A 15,528-nucleotide genomic window follows, 5' to 3' on the forward strand; every position below is an offset into this window, starting at 1 on the left:
ACTGTGTGTATATATATATATATTTTAACTTCATCATTGAACCAGAGAAAGCAACTTTTGAGTGCAAATTTGTCCCATATCCACATGGATGTTGATGTTTCCACTATTGTTTTTCTTCCAACTTGCTATTGCATTTTGAATTATATGTTTTTATATGTTCAAGAGATGTAACCTCTCCAGTTTTAGAACGTAAAAGTCTTAACTGCCCTAACAAAATATCATCATTCTTGCATTTGATGTATGTCCTTTTTCTATAAATTAATATCAGACAATGAGATATTTTGATTAGAAACAAAAAGCCAAAGCTTTCACCGTTTTAATACTGTATTGCACAAGTGGAGTAATTTGAAAAACTGACCATCCATTGGAATCATTTTTAGCTTTTTCTCGGGAAAAAGAAAAGGGGCAAAAAAAAATGAAGAAGAGGACGACATGCCTTTCCTGAATTATCACTACCTTGATAAGATTGGACACTTTACCTAATTTCTTGATTAATGGGCATGCCTAGGCCCCATCAAAAATAGCACTTTCAAGAGCTACATTTTTCTTTTTTTTTTTTTCTTTTTTTTTTTTGTCATGGAAATTGGAATGAAAAGTAACAAGTCTTGATCCAAAACAGGACAACCTTCACCATCTCATCCTCAAAATGCTTTTTCACCCGACTAATCATCGAATTTACGGCAAACAGACCTAAAAAAAACAAAGAGATCCCTCTCAAATATTTAGAAAAAGCTCCCAGATGTGTTTAAAGGGACTAAAGATATTTTATAAATCGAAGTCGAAAGAAAAAATCACTGCTATTCCATCGTCTCATCCTCGAAGTTACTTAAAAGCTTTTTTTTTTTTTTTTTATTCTCCGTTGATCTTCCTTATCCGCTCCACATCACAGCTCGGCCCCACTTTCCCATGATACTTTGTCCACCCGCCATACGATGATTGACGATTAATAGTTTAATTATTTCTATCCATCTAGACATAAACCTTAATGTTGATTTGATTGTAGTTATCATAGAAATTAACCAACCACCACGCTTGGCTAAGCACTCCAGGGAGGATAACACCAAGGCTTTTTAGATTATCATTTCAAAAAATTAGAAAAAGAGAAAAGAAGAAACAAGTGATACCCAGTACTTAATTATTTAACATGTTCAAATTAAAAAACTTACAAATGCAATTTCTTTATTTAACCACAACAATAAAGTAGCTTCATCACCACCGTCCACGGCAGATCTCGAATTACAGAGGTCAACAAACCGTGATAACATTTTACTCACACATAGCTTAAACACTTTTGAGTCAGATCGTAGCAAATACTAAGCATAGTAAGCATTAATTAAAACGACAGCAACGCAGTGAAGACCGGGAAACAAAACGACGGTATTTACATGGCAACCCTACTTGACTGCCACTTCAGCACTTCAGCGATGCTTGCTCCTGGTGTCTCCGCTGTAAAGCCTGCCATGAATACGATCATGTGTAACCCACGTCATTTTAGCACACTCAAAATCAAACCAGATAAAAGAACAAAAATTTTAAAAATAAAAATAAATAAATATCCAAGCCATCTGATACAAAAGGTAAACGGATCTGACGGCAAGATTCAACTAAAGCACAAACCAACGTGACATATAAAATACCATATCGTGTGTACTTGCATGCATGCAAGCAAGAAGACCAAGATCTATTCCCACGCGCCACTAAAACACCTGAAAAAGATGCATAGAGCCAAGAAAGATGATATATATGTTTACGGAAATTACCAGTCATAAACGGTGGGGGAATTAGGCTGCTGCGGCTTGTCAAAGAGCTGAGCACCCAGACCCTTGGTGGCAAGGTTGCTTCCAGGGTGGAAAACGCTCCTCCATACATTATCCTTGCGACCGGAAACCGGAGTTGTGGGTGTCACCGGAGTGGAAGGTGTCCCTGGAGTTGCTGGCATCGACATCGACCTCTGAAACTTGCTACTCTCTCCTTCTCCCTCTATAACACAAGATCGTCAACTCTGATAACATGTAACTTGAAATATTATATCTAGGTGAAAGAAAACTATGTATACATGCGCATACCCGTGACTACGGTTAATTTCTTGGTGCTTATCTTCCTGAGCTTGCCAAGGCCACGGTCGGGCTGAGGCCCCGCAACGACGTCGTCCCACATCTTGTCTAGCAACATCTTTACACTTCTTCTTTCTCTGATCTCTTTAGCTTTGCTAGCTTAGTGAAAATTTCAGTGCAGTGGCTGGTTAAGATATATAGAAGGGCGGTGGTTGTAATGTCTCAAATATCTATTATTGGTGGAAAATGTCCAGACAGGTTTTTGTCTATTTCCAGGCGCGATTAATGCGGGTAAATAGGTTTTAAGAATGAGGTGGGTTAGTGGAAATAGGAAAATGGCAAGTGGATAGATATAAAAAGATGGATAAGGACGAAGACTCGGTAAAATGGGCCCCGATAAATAATATCTGCTCATGAAGGTGATGGCAGAAAATGGTGGTTTGCTTGACAAGTGTAATTGTTTTGTCCTATTCTTTGGACAATGGCGAGAAAGATAATAGATAGATAATGGAGCTTCGATTTTGATGGTGAAACGTGTGGCCTGCTTATTTGTTTACAATAGATTTTTGTTCAAAAACACTTGCTTATATTATACATGGTATTTCTGTATCAGAATACATGGAACAAATAAGATACCATTAAAAAAAAAAAAAAAATTTTCTTTCTCCCATTATTTTATTCCCTTCCTTTTCCCAAACGGAGCATAAAGGCACGCATCAGTGGAAATCAATTCTTTTATTTAGCCTAGTCTCACCTCTTATTAATTCTAGTTCTTCATACATGGTAACTAATCTTATCAGTTAACCAAATTATTTTTCTCAAAACTGCAATTCATATTCATATCCATCAGCTTAATTAGATTCATTGTAATCAGGCCAGTGGCCTAGTGATAAAAATGCCACGTCTTTAATATATTTTTAGCAAAAAAGAATAACGGAAAAAATACAAAACTTAAACTAATTAATTAATTGACATCAAAGATATAATCTTTCTTAGATATAAAAATAAACTCAAGATTTTTCTATTTAATTACACGAGTCACTGAATTAATATTGTTGCTCTTTTTCCTCGCAAACATAACTTGGGCTGCCATATTTATTTCTGTACTGTCTATTCGATGGGTGGGGAATAATATATTATACTGAAGAAGGAAACTCGGTATGTCCAGTTCTGCTTTGCAATTACATTACGAGTTAGATTGGAAACAAGGCCCACCTTCGGGAGATCTTTTGAACCAAGAAAAATCTAGTCAGTTGGAAGTTCGAACCACCATGTTCGTTCTCAAAAAAGGTTCGTATCCGGCAAATAGTTATACCATAGAACATGAGACTGTAGACTTCCATTGACAATGATGGATTAACAGATACTATACTATAAAAAGCCGCCTCCTTTGGAATTTCCATCAACACAAATCACTGATTAATAATCTTTAGCGTTTTGGAATCATCAATGATAATGACTTTGCTATCTGTGGGTAAAAAATACCACCAGGAACCAACATTTAGCTCAAACATTCTTTTAAAGGGAATCAAAAAAAAAAAAAAGATCAAACTTCTTGCGTCAGGCTTGAATTCTGATAATAGAGTTTCAGTCATGACTCCTAAAGAATATGCATCAAAGATTGTGTTTTGATATATTATATACTAATTTATCAATATATTCACCTTGTCAACTATTTTCCCTACGAGATATCCAGTATTACTCTGCTTTGAAGGCCATTATTGTCAACTAGCTATTTAAGCAATTTACAAGAAAAGTCCGGCCAAGGATCATCTGAAATGAATTCCAATAAAAATTAATCAAATTGGAAAGACCGTCAAAAATTTTCATGTATCACCCTCTAGTTTCATGAAGGGTTGCACCAGCAATAATTTATCATATTTGACTAATCATATTTTTATTTGCTTTTTTTTTTTTTTTTTTTTTCAGAAAACACTTTATTTACCACTAATAAAAATTAGTGATATTGATAATTAATATCTGAATGATTGAAAAATACCTTCCACAGGTGAAAGATTCTGTCACATCCTACGACCAGTAGGTCACAAAAGACGAACAAGGGATCCTGAAGTCTTTTCATGCTTTTGATATTCCCCTCATCGGACAGTATCAGTCCTAGGTTAAGTACAAGCAATTCTGCATAAAAATCAGACCAAAAAAAAAAAAAATTTTGAAACGGCTACAAAACCAATAAAAAACAAACAGAAAGGGACAGAATATCCATGATCCAGCCTTGCCTTTGTATCTATAAAAATGCAGGTTCTAGCAACCTAATCGGCAACAAAATGGCAACTCACCTGCAAGACAAGATCTCTTTGGATGTTGCCACTGATATCTGTTCATCATTCGAATCACTCTCCTTTGCTGACCTCCTATCTGTTCAAGATCTCCAATCATGGTCCCCTCCTAGAGACAACATCATCAAAATAAAGAAGCAAAACCAGGAGTTTGAGTTCAGTCACATTACACCAAAATTAGCGGCTCATAGTTCAAACAATAGTTGCCCAGCTGAAATTTCAATATCTAGCAGACAGATGCAACTAGAGGCATTTCTTTATCGATTCAAGCAGGTGAATCATAAGCCTGGCTCCATAGGTGCAACTCGTAGCAAAAAGAAGAGATCAACTGATGGCAACACTCACAGCATCAAAGTCTCGGAAAACCCAAATCCTACTGAAAGAAATAAAGCAAACAGGGAGCAATCTAATTCCAATTTGTCGTTTGGCCAGAAAATATTTCAGTCATTTGTTTGCTCATGCAGGCAATGCCATGCGCACAAGCCAACGAGTAATAAAGCACGTACTATGACAGAAGAAACTTGCAAGTTACATTAGTCTGTAGCTCCATTTTTCATTTTTTATTCAAAAATTGAGATAGTAGTTATTCATTTGTCCAATTCAGCTACAGACCTGCAGTTATTAATGCAAATAAAACTACATATGCAGCTTTTATCATCTCATTGACTGAAGCGACATTGATGAATCCACCCTCCATTCCAAAAAGTAAGCGATTCTGCATCTTGATTTGCAACATTTTTGAATCAGTCCAGTTTTCCAGCATGTGGTGCACCACCTGTCACAACTGCTAATGGTGACAGGTTCTGTAGATCTTTAACAAAACACTTCAACATTATCGTGTCCTAAGAGTATTACTTAAAACTAGTACAATGAGGAATTACCTAATTGAGATGTCATGACTAAAGGTTTGTCCTTGAATTACATATCCACTTTCATTTTAGTCTTTGTACCATCCTTTCTTCCCTTTTCAGACAAATAAGTGAAATAACAACTCCCAATTATGTCAAAGGAGAGGAGGCAACCTAGTATACAGGCATGCTGCTATACTTCTAACTTCTAAGTTGCAGCCCAGTAGTCTGATTCTATAGTCTGTAGAATTTAGATAACATGTATGAATGATCTTAACCCAACTGAAAAAGGATTGGGGGTTGAAAAACTTAAACCCACATATAGGATCTGAGAATGGAATAGGAATCAGGTTGGGCAAAACTACTGTAGATAATAGAAAATTCTTTTATCTATAAAGAAGTCTTTGTGACCATTAGATTTAAATGGGTTTTATATAAACTGTTGGATTCAATTGTAATGAGAATACCTGCTGCTTGTGAGTTAGGTTAACAATATATTAACAACTCTTCTCAAGAAAACAATATATTAACAACATTATTATTTTTATTTAGTTTTTTATTATTAAATGTAGAATTAGTGTTATGACTTAAAAAAAAAAAAGGTTCTCAATTCAATATTTTAAAAAGTATAAATTAAAAATATTGATTCTCATATCTAAAGAGATATATTTAATTTTTTTTTTCTCTTTAATATTGTAAACAAACAAACTACGCCTTCTCAAAATAAAAATAAGCTGACTATAAAAAATAATTTTAATATTGTCATTATTAAAATAATATGACCTTAATTAACAATTTTGTACCTTAGATTTATTTTATGTATCTTTTACTTTTTTATTTGAATTTTTTTTTTTTAATTTTCCATTACTTGATTTTAATTTTAACATTATAACGTATTTCAATAATTACAGAATGTGATTAAAATTACGAAAATAAATTTCATGAAAAAAAAGTCATACACAACAAGTTACGTTTACACGCTATAATAGGTTATCATGTCAAATGGCACACAAACACAACTTCTGTATATATGTAGAATTTTTGAATTATTCACTATAGTAAAAACCCTGAAACCCATCTATATTTCTAAATGGAATAACGCTTTGTAGATTTTTCTGGGATATGCTGTGTCCCTGCATCACCGTCTCCGCTATATCATAGATTTTTACAATTGAGGTACCAAAACAATGCACTGAAATGTTTTTCTTTAGGAAAAGAAAAGGTGCAGGGTGGGGGCATTAACTGATTCAAGACTTAACTAAGCATATCCAGTGTAGATTGACATGAATAAATAAATCGCAACTCCGCATTGATCCCACCTGAACCAAACCTTGCTAACCCACAAATGGGTAGGATGCAATCATTTTAAGGAATTAATAGAGTTAAATGAATTGATTTAGGAGCACAATCCAAATATCTCATTGTTCTGATTCTGGTCTCTTGTAGGATTGGTTTTGAACTGCAATATATTCTTACCACACAGTTAAAAGATGCACTGATAATTATTAAGACTTTTCATAGCAAAACAATGTAACGTTACCAAAAGGGTGTGTCAGTTATAATTTCATTAATCAAAGGGATGACATAGCAAAATAAGGCAAGTACCTCTCTTGATCTATATCTCCCACATATTTGACAGTGTCATAGAAAAGTAACCTGCACTGACCATCCATAGGTATCTGAAAACCACAATAAAATATGATGAACCAGCATTTACACAAAGAAGAGAAAAATGACAAAAGAACTAACATCAAAATATGCTGGCAGAAATAATGCAAAACAATTGTTACTGAAGCCCACTAGTTTAAAATGGTGATGGATTTCGATTATCACTCTCTTAACACCATAAAGCAATACTACAATAAGGAAAACTACCAACTGCACTGTGGCTTTCTAGGAAGCCAGTTCATAGACGTTGGAGGTCCAATCCAGCATTACTTAAGTACATCAAATACAACATTAATGTTTTAGTCCCATAATCATATGAAAGAGAGACGCATTCTAATGCACCAAGAAGGGGTGAGAGAGGCTACACGTAAGAACAAATTGGTCAAACAAGCAAAGGTGCAATAACTGCTAGGACAAGCTTTTAGAAGCCAGCTAAATTGAACAGCATTACTTAGAAGTACTTTTCTTGTATTCAATGAATAAGAAGATATATTTTTAAGCCAAAAAAAGAAAGAGAAAAACTAAACGCAGACAACTTCTATGTTTTATTCCAAAAAGATCAGCCAGGAGGAAACAAAAATCATTCATAGAAAAAACATCTGAACAGAATTCACAGCATTCCACTGGAATCTCCAGTTTTAACTATGTTAAATAAGCCTTAAAATATACTGTTGCAATTTTGAATTACTAAAATGTAAGGTAAACTGTACAAAAGAAAAAGGAAAAAGATTGGCTTGGCATGTCAAGATTTCCCATACTTTGTACAATATCCCTGCAAACAAAAGAAGCAACTGTCAATTGTCAATCACGAACAACTTTCAAAATCCAGTGTCTATGCCTTCTGCAAGTACATATTATCTGTAAAATTACGGCTCACCTCAACAAGCTTTGCAATCTTAGGCTGGGATGAAGAAAGATATTGCTTAATTGATTCCATCGTAGTTGGAATTTGATGGAGCTGCAAGGTGCTAAGAACCTTCTCAACAGCCTTTTTAACTATTGTGTTATGTGCATCCTTGCTGAGATGACCCTCACGCCAGGTCGGTTTCAACAATTCTTTAACAAAATCAACAAGAGCAGCACGGAAATGTCTTACAGCTCTTGATTCTCCCTCTATCTTTTGGTCAACAACCATTTCACGTTTTTGCTTAACCTTATCTACCTTTGAGTCCTTTTTGTGTCTTGGCCCATCATTTTGGTGCCTGGGGCTGGAATCATGATCAGCATCAACTTTGCTCATATCTGGAATATCTCTGCGTTCGCCAGTGCTTGAAGCATTTTCTTCGTTGGGTGTGGTCCCTTTTTGCGCATCGACCACACAAGTCTCCCCTACCACAGTTCCGGTAGCAAGCATATCTGTTCCAGTTGTATAGCAATTCTTGGCTGACACATTTTCATGGAATCTACTATGAAAAGATAATGTACTTTTGTCAGCATTATGTTCTGGGCCAAGGGAACGACTTACTGAGGAGTTCCCATGTGCCGGTTGATGTAGTGTATCGAGGCTGGGCATCCTGTGACTAACAAAAGAAAATTTAAAGGGTATTTTGTATCCTGCAGTGGGCAAGTCAATGCTATCATGAAGAGGGTCATATTGGCTTCCAGGAGATGATGATATAGTATGAGTGATAAAAAAAGATGGTCGAAAAGGTACGGATGGCTCCCAATCATTTGAGGATACTTTTGCTTTGTGTTCTGCAAAGTTCAAAGGATCCCTAGATGCAATGTTCATAGGTAAATTTTCTCGCTCAGGACCAGAAAGAGGTGAAGCACTGTGCAGTAATGAAGATGATCGAGAAGCACGGAAGTCTCTATCACTGTCCAACAGCTTTTGAGAACCAAGAGGGCTTGTATTCAAAGAGGAACTAAAAGAGAATGAAGGTCCTGTCCAAGCTGAGATCAGGTGAGATGGGAACATGCCACTACTTGAAAATGAACCATCAAAGCTTGAACCATTCACATACTTGTCTCTAATGTATCTTAGATTGTCCAAACTGCTCAAATAAGAAGAAGGATTCACACCACGGTAATTGATTGATGTTACAGCTGAGCCACTTGAAGAAGCTCTATTTTCAGGTGGGAAGTTGTTCTGGAATGAAGGAGAGTTGTACTTATTAGTTAGAGAGGTATAGCTTCCATAATCAGTAGTGGTACAATTATGTCTAAAATTCTCTGTTCCTACATCCTTTAAGGAGGAAGAAATCCCAAGATCATCTTTTGATGAAGGAAATTGCTGGGTGTCAGGATTGACATCATGAGATAATTCCTTTCTCTTAAGTGACGAAAACTTATGTTCATCTTCCAACTGATGCAACATTCGGTTTTCTCCATTTTCAAGAGCCAAGATTCTTTCTGAAGAGAAATGACAAGAAATAGCAGCACAATTTCCATTTGGAGTTGCCTTTAGGTCAGGAAAATCAGGCAACTTTGATTTTTCCATGATGTTTCTCAAACCTGATACAGGAGAAGATGTGGGGTATGCATTATAAATATCATGAAAGAATGGAGGTTCATCAACCTTAACAGAACATGGATTCACGGAATATTATATACCTTCGTTGAACTGGTCTCCTTTTGAGAAAATTGCAGCAGTTGCATCTTCCTCCAGCTGTTTTTTAGCATTATCCGCTTCACTCTTTATATGAAGAAACCTACATGAACTCCCTCTAATGCACCACCCTTTAGCAAAAAAGTCGCATATAACTGCTGGGCGTTTGTTCTGGTCCTTGAACTCAGCAGAAAAGGATAAACTCCGAGTCCTAATATCTGAATTAACCAGTCTGAAAAAGTCAATGGTTAGAAGGAAATAAGAATCGATTGTGGCAAGCAGGAAAGTTACAATGAGAAAAGAGGGGATGCTATGCAGCAAAAGGCCACAGACCCAGTGGGATGCAAGTAAAATTGAAGGAAAGAGTAAGCCAGTATTGCCACACCTTGTTGTTGTTCGCTCTTTACCATCTTCTGATGATATTTCCATTGGCTTGACCTTAGAATCCAGAATACCATTAGCGTTCATATCTGAGCAGTCTTTTGTTGCGAAGGCATTAGAAACATGTCCTACGATACTAGATGAACTGGTGGTCTCAGCAGCCATATCTTCACTATTACATAAGTGAGCTTTGCCATCACTATGGGGTTCGCTCATTACTTTAGCGTTTTTCTTTATCATAAGGGCATGAGCGTCATCCTTCACTACAGATTCTTGACTTCCATTCGCCCCAGCAGCAATCAAATGCTCTCTTGACTTGAGACACTTGGAGTCCTCATCGTTCACATGCGATTCCTCCCGCAGTGTCAGTTGTTCATTTGAAGAACCAGAAAATTTCAAATTACAGAAACTATCTTCTACAAGGGAATTCGATTGTATCCCCAGGTCAGATTTTCCCAGAGGAGAGCATGACTGAATTTGCTGCCTGTCATTCCCCTGAAACTCCATGTCTTGACTAACATCTACATGGAAGAAGAACTAAATCAAGAAATGAAGTAATATCAGTGTCTCTAGAACACATGTGCTCCTGTTAACACAACAGAAGAGGCCTTAAAAGACCTTGGGAGACTTAATCACTAAACAGAAGACAACATTAGATCAGCTAGCAGTTATTCCAAGTCAAATTGTACCATGGTTGCACTTATGAGAATTGAAGATTGAACAACCAAGCCTTAGTCTCAAACTAGCTGGGGAGAATTGAAGAATTGAACAAAAGAGAGAAAAGAACTACCCCATTTGTTAACAATATCATAAGCTCACAAGAATAAGCATCAGAGGAAAAGGGATTATACAAGTTGTATGATAACTCTGTGGCTTTGGTACCTAGAAGGAATATTCTGGGGTTAATTATATAAGTTTTGACCATAACAATTTTTCAAGCAAATGAAAGCAGTGAAGGGTGTTGGTTTAGAAGCACCTCAGCAGTTTAGAGGTAGAGCAGATTTTACTTGCTTGAATAGATTTGCAACTTTGATACACAAGAGGAATAGAGCCACTAACATCAATTTTTAAAGATATTAGGAGAAAATTGCAAAGGCTTTGGCATTGCAAGGGTGATTGTCAACGTCGTAAGAATCTACTGGGAAAGAATTTTGAAAATTGATAGCCACAAGGGAAAATCAAGGCTAATATATATTTTCCTTTGAAATGTGCAGATGAATACCAAACCACTTGCTTTTAGACTGTGGATGGACCATAAATTTTCAGGAGAACTTTTATTTGGCAGTTAGAATTTAATGCGTGCTAGCAAGATCAATGGATCAATATCTGTGGGCTTGGAGTTGCATTCCTTCTAGTTACACAAAAGTAAAATTCTTCATCTCTCCCTATTTTTTGAAGAGCACAAAAATAGAAGGGTTTCTCCCCTTCTTTGTCATCGCAAAAAGATAGTTTGAAACTCTTTGTTTTTGGTATACAGTGGCAATACTTTGCTAAGTTCATACTTTATCGATTCTTTATCCAAGTAACTCTCTAGTTTGGATTCACCAAGTTATGGAGAATCATTCAAGGAATTTTCTTAGCCAAATAATTTTCTTTTCTTTTCTTTTCTCAAGTTATGGAAGACTTGATTTAATTTACCCTAATTCTTTCATTGGCTATCAAACTTCCCAATTTGTAGCCACTTTCGTTTTTTTCCCCATACTTATCTTACTTATTTTTAATGTTTATATTAGATTTTGATCTATGTATGTAATGGCTGTCGAACTTTCCATTTTTCAGCCACTCTCTTTTTTTCCCATATTTATGTGTACATTTTGACCCATAGCTGTCAAATCAAGAATCGAAATTCTTATTCTTAGAATCGAGAATTGAATTGAATAGTAAGATTCAGTATAACTTTTCAAAATTAATTAAAAATAAATACACATACATTTATGGATACATTTCCATTAATTTTATCAAAAGATGCTAAAAATTTAATTGCAAATAATGTATTTATATAAATTTCAATTCCAAATCAGGTATTAAACAGAAAATGAAAGAGAACATAATGTCTTGTCTAGTTGTCAAGTTCAAAATATCAAACTATGAAGTTAAAATTTTAAAACAAAAACAAAGTAAGACTATCAAGCCTTTAAATTTCCTATCCAAATCCATATTAATTCATTATCATTTCCAAAATTCAAGCCCTTCATCATCTCTATCTTCTAATATAACTATATTCTCTTTCTCTTCTTTCTCTACATTGACTTTCAGACTTGTTTTATTGGGTAAAAGAATTGTTGGGTATTACAATTCGAGTCTCATGAATCACAAGATTCATGCTCAATTCCATTTCATTCATAAGATTTGAATCGTTCAGCATGAGCATTAAATTCAATTGTACGATTCGAATCACGAATTATAAGATTCTAATAACACTATTTTGACCTACTTATTAAATGGCTTTCAAACCTTCTGTAAAGAAAAATAGCAAAATTTGTTTGAGGCACTCGCCCACGTATCACTAGCCTGGCTGCGCCTTGGAGCCTAGGCAATGCCTAGTTGAAGGCGTCTATCCCTCACCTCACCTCGCCTCGCCTTAATGTCTATAGGAGTATTGTTGCACGGAGACTTTCTTTGGCTGCTGTTTCCGCGTTTCGGAAACGGTTCCTGCATGGAACCTTCGGAAACAATTCAGGCCGTTTCCCTAAATTGAGTAATTTGGAAACACATTTCCCCTCTCAGAAATACGTTTCTGTAAACTGGAAACTCTCAAAAATTCATTCTCTAATTGTTGTCGAATGTATTTAATTGTTTATGATAATTTATTCTTTTATATTTATAAATATAATCCTATATTTTTTATATTTACATGTTTCCCCCACATTTCCGTTTCCAGTATTTTTAAAAATACCATTTCCTGTGTCCGTTCCTATTCCCGCGTTTTCCCGAGTTTCCACACTTCCACTTTTCTGTTTTCATGCAACATAGTTGGTGACAACACTGGTAATAAACATATGTCCTCGGAGACCCGCATAGCAATTTGAACCAAAAGAACAGTCATGAAAAGAGGATTGAAAACTAGCGGGGAGGAGGTGATATCTAAATCTCCTGATAATTAGGTGAAAGTTGAATCTAACATTTCCATGTGAAAATAAGACAGAAGTTGAACATCTTCGATCCTATTGAAACTGCAAAGTAGGAGAGTACCTTATTCCATTTTACACAGACACAGTGTCTCAAGCATGGACACTAATTCCTCGTAATGAAAGCAATTAAGTAAGAGGTTTATCTGCCAATCACCAAAAGATTTCCCACTGCACACTAAGGCACTTCCTTCAAAACCTTCAAGGAGATTCACAGTTTCCTCAATGCCAATCAGCTAATAACCTCCCAATAAAATCAAAGACACAATAAATGTCACTCAACATCGATAAAAGCAGACTCCTCAAAAACATTGTAGCACAAATTGTACCTTGGACGTGTAAATTTTCTTGTGTTGAGACTAAACTGTCTAGAGCCTATTTCACTCATTAACGATCTTACAAGTTATTAACAACTAAATGGGTATGGATTTGATATTACCATAATAGATAAGCATGTATCTCTCAACCAAACAATGTTCTCAAACAAAATCACAAATAGATAGCACTGATATAAAATGCCAAATCAAAGAAAATAAAATTTGAAGTGAAAAATACCAAATCAATTGTAGATATAAACTGACCGTTGCGTTTCTCATTAGGTTCCTTTGATGAATCTAAAGCACTTTCTTCTTCTTCTTCTTCTTCTTCTTCTTCTTCCTCCTCCTCCTCCTCCTCCTCCTCCTCCTCTTCTTCTTCTTCTTCTTCTTCTACTTCTATTTCTTCTTCTATTTCTTCTTCTTCTTCTACTTCAATCTCTTCGTACTCTTCTTCTTCTGCTTCTTCTTCTTCGCTGCCATCGTCATTATCATTAACGTCTTCTTCTTGTTCCTCTACTTCTTCAACTTCGACCTCGTGTTGTTTGTCGTTATCGAGCTTGGAATCAGAGATTTTGACAGGTGGATCGGAGGACGAGGGAGCATGATCGTCGTCATCATGGTCGGAACGCGTGGCGGCGGATGATGGTGGTGGCATTCGGTTTTGGCGGAAGTCGTGCTCCGTTCTGGTTGTTAATTTGTTACGGTACTTTTTGGTTTCATTTAACTGAACAGTGAGCTTTCAAGCGACTAGACGTTGAGATGGGCTCTCTCTAGCTAAATGACTAATGAGAGAAGTCTCAGTATGCCGGCCTAATTGGCATGATCAAATGGCGGGTGTGCAGAATGTGGTTGATGCGGGTTTGGGCTGGTCTCTATGGGTAATGGGCCTTACAATTTTAAAGTTCAGTATGGTTTAATTTAATTGATGGACATTTTCATCGAAACTTTTTCCTCCTATCCACGAGCGACCTGTCGTTCATGGGGAAAGGTTTCCCTTGTCGTTCAGCCTACAAACATCATGTAACTAATATCATTTATGGATTAACGGCTTCTATAGAAAAATATTATACTGAATAGAGAGAAATTTCTCTTTACCGTTTTCTTCTTATTATTTTCTTTATTCATTTTTATATGTAAACAGCTCTAATTAATTTGCTACTAAAATTAATAGAAAGAAATATGAAGGTAATATTATACGTTTTAAGAAATGGCATATAACAACTATCGTATTTAACGTAGATATAGGTAAAAAAAAAAAAAACAATTAATTAAATACACTCATGATAAAATAATAGTTAAAATGAAAAATGTTCTATATTCAATACTTTTATGGTCTCTTAATTAAATAATTTATTATTTGTGTTATTTATAGGTTAAGCAGCCCCTAATAAGATTCGATGCAATTTTATACTTGTGTAAATCTGTTTAAATTGCAATGCTGCTATAGGCTGTAATATACATCTTACTGTAATATACATCTTACAAAAAAATAAATCAAATTACAAAATAATCTAATGCCTCATGTCACCAATTTAACAAAATTAATTTAAATAACCAATTTGACAACATTAATTAAAAAATGAAGGTTTTTATTAGGATTTATTATAAGGATTAATATTCAAATTTCATGTAAATATAAAAACAAACTAATTACAAGGTGTTTCAATGCCATCAATATTTAGTTGGAATAAAATATGAACTAGTTTGAATATCTATCTCCATACCAAAATTATCTGGAATCATAAGCACTTTGAAACTAGTTCAACTGATTTTAAGGTTTTTAATTATCTTTTTTTATTTGAAATTTAATCATGATTATTAATCGATTCAAATAAAGTTAATTTTCCTATTAAGCAAAGGTACAATAAATCAAAATAATTATGAATTATTTAATCACAAACATAATAAAATCACTCAAGTCTTTAAGCGATAAATGTGTGTTCAATTCTGTAAATTGAACAAATTTTCAGCAATAGAAAAAATATTTGCTCCGTATGGTATGGGCCATGGCTCATCTTTATGGGATAGGTAAGGAAGAATTGTGATTAAAAAAAAAAAAAAGGGACAAGTGGCAGCATCTTGATTTTTTTACTTTTTATTTTCTCCCGATTTTCCTTACGTTCTTCTATTTTAATTTTCAGAAACATTTCAACTCCATTCCTTAATAGACACACAGTGAAACTTCAGCCGATAATTGCGCACTTCACTGTGGTCATGCCTTAAAATGGCAAAAAGTAAAGTCAATGCTCCAAAAGTCAAAGGAAATGAACTGACAAGCCTTAAACCG

At 35.2% G+C, this 15,528-nt stretch overlaps 2 protein-coding genes across 4 annotated transcripts; both read right to left on the reverse strand.

Annotated features, from left to right (window-relative positions):
* Positions 1-1,418: 1,418 nt before the first annotated feature.
* On the reverse strand, positions 1,419-2,172 carry DYL1 (dormancy-associated protein-like 1). Its single transcript, NM_001308768.1, has 3 exons — positions 2,067-2,172; positions 1,761-1,980; positions 1,419-1,455 (listed from the first exon to the last, which is right to left on the reverse strand). The coding sequence occupies exons 1-3, from the start codon at positions 2,170-2,172 to the stop codon at positions 1,419-1,421; spliced, it is 363 nt and encodes a 120-aa protein (NP_001295697.1).
* Positions 2,173-7,389: 5,217 nt separating this feature from the next.
* On the reverse strand, positions 7,390-14,031 carry LOC105649571 (protein FRIGIDA-ESSENTIAL 1). Of its 3 annotated transcripts, none has more exons than XM_012236257.4 (5): positions 13,506-14,031; positions 9,801-10,317; positions 9,421-9,647; positions 7,745-9,321; positions 7,390-7,639 (listed from the first exon to the last, which is right to left on the reverse strand). In XM_012236257.4, exons 1-5 carry the CDS (start codon positions 13,894-13,896, stop codon positions 7,610-7,612), a joined length of 2,742 nt encoding a protein of 913 aa, XP_012091647.1. In that variant the 5' UTR covers positions 13,897-14,031; the 3' UTR covers positions 7,390-7,609. The 3 variants fall into 3 exon arrangements, with proteins under 3 accessions (XP_012091647.1, XP_020540995.1, XP_012091648.1); XM_020685336.2 differs by having other exon boundaries at positions 9,801-10,333; positions 13,480-14,031; XM_012236258.4 differs by having other exon boundaries at positions 9,801-10,333; positions 13,506-13,671.
* Positions 14,032-15,528: the final 1,497 nt, after the last annotated feature.

The sequence above is a fragment of the Jatropha curcas genome, chromosome 11 (assembly GCF_041381405.1).
Source record: "Jatropha curcas cultivar XTBG-Jc1 chromosome 11, XTBG_Jcur_1.0, whole genome shotgun sequence".
Taxonomy (NCBI): Eukaryota; Viridiplantae; Streptophyta; class Magnoliopsida; order Malpighiales; family Euphorbiaceae; genus Jatropha; species Jatropha curcas.

Bases quoted from the DNA above. Each gene is read 5' to 3' on its own strand.
- DYL1 (NM_001308768.1), bottom strand. From the start codon at position 2,172: ATGTTGCTAGACAAGATGTGGGACGACGTCGTTGCGGGGCCTCAGCCC. The intron at 1,981-2,066 runs GTATGCGCATGT...CTTGTGTTATAG, and splicing joins GAAATTAACCGTAGTCACGG to AGGGAGAAGGAGAGAGTAGC. The intron at 1,456-1,760 runs GTAATTTCCGTA...TATTCATGGCAG, and splicing joins TCCCCCACCGTTTATGACTG to GCTTTACAGCGGAGACACCA.
- LOC105649571 (XM_020685336.2), bottom strand. From the start codon at position 13,896: ATGCCACCACCATCATCCGCCGCCACGCGTTCCGACCATGATGACGAC. The intron at 10,334-13,479 runs GTATTTTTCACT...TTCTTGATTTAG, and splicing joins TTATATCTACAATTGATTTG to TTCTTCTTCCATGTAGATGT. The intron at 9,322-9,420 runs GTATATAATATT...CTCCTGTATCAG, and splicing joins AGGAGACCAGTTCAACGAAG to GTTTGAGAAACATCATGGAA.